At 48.6% G+C, this 5,579-nt stretch overlaps 1 protein-coding gene across 1 annotated transcript in view; it reads right to left on the bottom strand.

The window, feature by feature from the left end:
* The window catches only part of SH3TC1 (SH3 domain and tetratricopeptide repeats 1), a 75,610-nt gene that overhangs the window by 46,506 nt on the left and 23,525 nt on the right, over positions 1-5,579 (bottom strand). Inside the window, exon 8 of the mRNA XM_015421452.1 lies at positions 1,431-1,593. Coding sequence (XP_015276938.1) covers positions 1,431-1,593 — 163 coding nt within the window. The remainder of the gene's footprint in view (positions 1-1,430; positions 1,594-5,579) is intronic.

Raw genomic sequence — 5,579 nt, 5'->3', positions numbered from 1 at the left:
TGTCGGCCGGGGAGGGGCGGGACTCGGGAACGCGCTCGGAGGCACCCAGACAACGACCGACCCGGGGGGGGCGCGCTCTCCTGCCTGCCTTTGCTCCTTCTCCCACCACCGCCTCCTCCTCCTCTTCCGACTGCCGCCCGCACAGCAGGGCTTGCTGCTGCCTTCGGGGCCGCCGCGCTCCTCCGGCTGAGCAAGCCCGCAGGTTTCTCTCCTGGCCCAGCCCAGCTGGGCCACAGTCGCCGCGCCTACACATCCCGCGCGGAAAGGGGGCGAGGAAGAGCAGTGGCTGCAGAGCCTGCTGCCGCCTCCCACAGAGCCTTCCGGATTCCCCCGCCCTTCGAGGCGCGGGGGGGCTGCGTGGCCTACTTTCCAAGCTCCTGGCCTTAACATGGTGAGCGAGCGATGTGGGACCTGCATCGAATGCTTTGCTATGGGGCCCCTCGGCCCGGCCCTGCTGTCTACCTTTCTTTCCCCACCGGCCCACCCACTCACCCTACCTTTCTAGGGGCCCATTGTCTCCGGTCTCCGGCCACAATGGGCTTTGCTCCCTAGTTATGAACATAAGTCTAGAACTGTTACCGGAAACGTACTTGCTGAACATTATCCCAGATGGATATAATCAAAAAGATATTTATTTGCTAACTTACATTCTCACGGCAGCCAGAATTCTAATAGCTAAGCACTGGAAGTCTGAAAGTATACCTCTAAGAGATGAACTGGCAGAAAAACTGTATGAAATTGCAGAAATGGACAAGCTTAACACTATCTTACAAGGGAAAGATGATTTAATTTTTCAAAATAGATGGTCTAGAGTATATAAGTGGTTTCGAAAGAAAATGTAATGTACACTCCAAAGAATGAAACACTCCAAGTCTTCTAATCCTTATGTTCTGTAAATGTGTAAAACTTATAAATATTATAAAAAAAGAAAAGAAAAGTTGTGCCTGTGTCCAGAGAGCAGTTTGTGTTAACAGGGCACTCTCTTTAGGTTCAAAGATGAATGCGAGATCCTGGAAAGCTGCCAGAAGATTGCTGGAACAAATCCCAACTCGTAAAGAGGTAGCAGTCAAAATGAAGCCAAAGGCAGGGAAAGCCCAGGATCCCTACTTCTTACACAGGTTCAGGATGTGGCTCCAGAGTGCCGGGGAGCAGGGGAGCTCCAGAGCCCACTTTGAGGGCCTTCTAAGGAACAGATCGCCACGTGGTTGGAAACGATGCAGCGGCTGCCCCCTTACCCTCCCCTTCTGTGGCCCCGGAAGGCAATTCCTGCTGCTTTCCCTCCTCCCATTCAAATAAAGGGGAGACCCTCTCTCTTTCACACGTTTTCCTTACAATACAATACAAAGTTGGGGCCAGCAGTGGGAAATAAAATTAGTCCGGAAGTCATTCAACGCTTGTGAAACCGACAGTGACGGCTCAGAGGCACCTACTGGTGAAAGGGAGCCAGGGGCTGGGAAAGGCGGCTCATGAGGGCGTCCCACTCCCCTGCCTCCGAAGCTCTCTCAGCCCAGTTCAGCCGGGAAATTCTGCCTCCAGAACATGAAGCTCCTCTCTCACCTATGACATTTTCAGGATGACGTACAAAGAAGGCCCCTTAAGGGGAAAAAACTGGGTTAGAAAACAGATCCAGTATTTGTATAGACATTTAAACATGAATATATAGATAGCTGGGACCATGGGGAGAACCGAACCACATTTTCCTGGTTTGTGCCCATCCCTAGAGATTATGTCTCTATAGCGACTGCATCATGTGTTCCAAGCAGAAGGTGAGGCATATTAGGTCCACTTCTCCTGTAAGAAGTGGGATTTGCAATTTGATAACATGATTTGACTAGAGTAATTAAATATGGATTTCATGGTCCAGTAAAGGTAAGACGTTTCCAGGTAAAACCATTTTACTGAGATTCTACCACCCAATTTTTTTTAAAAGGCCACTGTCATGTAGTTTTTTATCAGATGAGCACACACACACACACATATATGTGTATATGTGTGTGTGTGTGTACTTCTAATAATATAGAACAACCAACAATATTTCAAAAGCTCTTCAATCAGTTCCCTGGATAACAAAATTTGTATCCAGTGGCCCCTTTGAGAACAACAAAGTTTTATTCAAAGTGTAAGCTTTTGTGTGCGAAGCACACTTCTTCAGACAAATGGAATAAAATCACTTCAAGGGTTACTTACAGGTAAAAAGAGGGTGAGGGCAGCTGTTAAGAGGGGCTACTCAGAGCCAAGATGCATCTGCAGAGATGAAACTGCATCAGGTGGCCAGTAAGATCAATGGATGGTAGCAAATTGGCATGTAAATACAAGAGTAAACGATAAACCTCCTGGAATGCTGTTGATGCTGTTTACCTGGATTTCAGTAAAGCTTTTGACAGCATTCCCCACAACGTTCTGATGGGTAAACTAAAAGGACTGTGGGTTGGGACTCTAGGAGAGTCAGGTGGCCAGGGAACTGGCTGGAGAACCACACTCCGAGAGTAGTCGCCGGTGGCATTTCATCTGAATGGAGGGAGGTGTCCAGTGGGGTGCCACAGGAGCTCGGTTCTGGGCCCGGCACTTTTTAATATTTTTATAAATTATTTGGATGAAGTTATGGAGGGACTACTCATTCAATTTGCAGATGACACCAAATCGGGAGGAACAGAGAACACACCAGAAGATAGAGACAGAATTTTAACACCCTGGAAAAGTGGGTGGATGTGAACAAGATGCAATTTAACAAGCATAAGTGCCGAGTTCTACATCTGGGTAACGAAAATGAGGAATACACATATTGGATGAGGGATACACTTCTGAGTAGCAGTGTGTGTGAACAAGATCTTGGGGTAAGGGTGTAAGTTAAATATGAGCAGCCAGTGTGATATAGCGACAAAAAAGACTAACGCAATCTTGAGGTGTATCAACAGAAGCATAACGTCCACATCACAAGATGTCATAGTTCCACTGTACACTGCATTGGTCAGGCTGCACCTGGAGTATTGTGTGCAGTTCTGGAGGCCTCACTTTAAGAAGGATGTGATCAGAATGGAGCACGTGCAGAGAAGAGCGATGAGGATGATCAGGGGCCTGGAGCCCAAGCCCTATGGGGAAAGGCTGAGGGACTTGGGAATGTTCAGTCTGGAGAAGAGGAGGTTGGGGTGGGGGGACATGACTGCTCTCTTTAAGTATTGGAAGGGCTGTCACTTAAGAGGAGGGCAGGGAGCTGTTCCTGTTGGCAGCAGAGGAGAGGACTCGCAAGAATGGGCTGAGGCAAGGAGTGGTGAGCTGCTGCTAGAAGGTAAGGGGTTTTTTTTTGTCTTTCTCCCTTTGCCTTCCTAGCTGCTGTGTGGGAAGCTGAGAGAGAGTTGGGTTCTTCGTAGCCTGATAGAGAGTGGTTCTGCTTAAGTTCTGTGTGGGACTGTTTGTGTTTTGGGGGTTGTTGGAGGCTGAGTGAGCTGCTGATTGCAAGCCCCGCCCCCTGCTGTGCTGGGCTCTGCCGTGCTTGGCAGGAAGGGGCCTTTTGACCCTCTTAGCCGGCAGGTCTTGCTTGGAGGCCTTGTAAGAACCTGGGAAGAGGGCTGCTGCTGAGTTCTGGAGAGAGAACTGCTGGCAAGGTAGACATTTGGTCAGTCTCAAAGTTTTCAGGGTACATCACCACAACAGGAGTTTACGTCGGACTTTGAGGGAAGTTCTTGGAGGATGTAGAAGAAAGCATTGCTCCTAGATGTCAGTTAACACTGCCATGTTGCTGGAATGTGTGGAGGGAGAAACCTCCTTCCTCTGCCTGCTACGCACAGAGTTTCACTGTCTGGGTATTATCTACTTTCTTGACCTTGGGATGTTCCAGCTGCTGTCGGCTTTTGCTTTTTGCCCGCTTCCTTTCCCCGCGCGTGTGAGCTTTGCTTATTGGCTTCAGCTTGTAAGGGTGTGTGTGTGTTTGTTCCTCGTATAATTCGTTACAAGACATTCCTGACACAAGCAGTACACATGTCATAGTCCTGGTGTACCAATAAACAGAATTCTTCTTATGAAGTGGTGTGTTGTGTGACCCGACTATCGAACCCTGACACTAGGGAGAGAGATAATGAAGGATCTATTCCAGTGACCTGCCAGGGTTGCGCCATGATCCTTTTTCTGCCTTGCCAAGAAATGCATTATATATGCTGCAAGTGCAAGCTTATGGCTGATTTTGCACTTAGAGCTGCCTCGCTGTTGCGCCGCCGTTTGCCCCAGTTTTATTGGTCAATTTCACACCCGAAGATTTCACACCCGAAGCCATGCAGCTGATTTTGACCCGCGGCTTCGCTTGATTGCCTCCGCAGTTTCGTTGATCCTCAAAAAACAGGATCACGAAACTGCAGGGGAAATCGGGCGAAGCCGTGGGTCAAAATCAGCCACACGGCTTCGGGTGTGAAACTGACAATAGAACCGGGGCAAACGGTGGTGCAACAGCAAGGCAGCTCTAGTGCAAAATCAGCCTATAAGAATTCTTGAGGAGAAGGTGGGAGAACTCGAGGCACAAATCTGTACACTGAGGAACATCAGGGAGGGAGAAAGGTTTTTAGAGGTGACGGAAGAGGGGCTCCTGAGAGAACGGCAAGAGCCAGCAGATCCTAAGCAAGAGGAAGGAAGTCACAAGGAACAGGTGGGTGAGTGGAAGAATGTGACTTTGAGAAGTAAGATAATCAGGAAACACTCACAGCCAGTGGAGCTGCAAAACCACCACCAGCCGCTTCTGATAGTGGAAGATCAAAACAGCACACTCTGAGACCGAAAGGATGTAACTGACACACAAACACACAGGCAGAGAAGGAACCAAGCAATCCCACGGAGGAAGAGACGAGTAGTGGTGGTTGGTGACTCAGAAGTTGTGTGCAGACTGGACAAGGAATCTCAAGAGGTTTATTGTTTTCCTGGAGTATGTATTCAAGATGTGACTGAGAGAATTCCAAGACTGGTCAAAACCTCTGACTGGTACCTGCTCCTGCTGATCCATGTGGGAACAAATGATACGCCCCAAAGAAACCTTGAATGGATCTTCCAAGACTACAAGGCTCCGGGCAGGAAGGTGAAAGATCTGGGGGCACAGGTGGTGTTCTCCATTTTACCTGGTGAGGGCCATGGAGCTGGAAAGGAGAACAGGATACTGGAGGTGAATGGCTGGTTATGTAGATAGTGCCATCGAGAGGGATTTGGCTTCCTGGACCATGGTATGTACCTCTGACATGAGGGACTGTTGGCGATGGATGGGGTGCACCTTACAAAGAATGGGAGGAATGTCTTTGCTGGAAGACTTGCGAACCTGATCAGGAGGGCTTTAAACTGAAGCCATCGGGGGTGGGAAGAAAAAGCCTGATGTTGTGCGACATCCTCAACATCCCCAAAGTTCAAGAAAGGAAGGGATCAGAGAATAAATGAACGGGAGAGAGGTGAGTTCAGTAATTTTCAGGTAAATTCAAAGGGACTTATGGTAGGAAAGGTGTCTGTAATCTGAGATGTCTTTATACTAATTCACAGAGTATGGGAAATAAACAGGAGGAACTTGAACTTCAAATAGTGGAAAGTAAGTATGATCTGATAGGTATCACTGA

Source organism: Gekko japonicus, unplaced genomic scaffold (assembly GCF_001447785.1).
Source record: "Gekko japonicus isolate JY-2015 unplaced genomic scaffold, Gekko_japonicus_V1.1 scaffold895, whole genome shotgun sequence".
Lineage (NCBI taxonomy): Eukaryota > Metazoa > Chordata > Lepidosauria > Squamata > Gekkonidae > Gekko > Gekko japonicus.
This window is presented reverse-complemented; position numbering and strand designations above follow the sequence as displayed.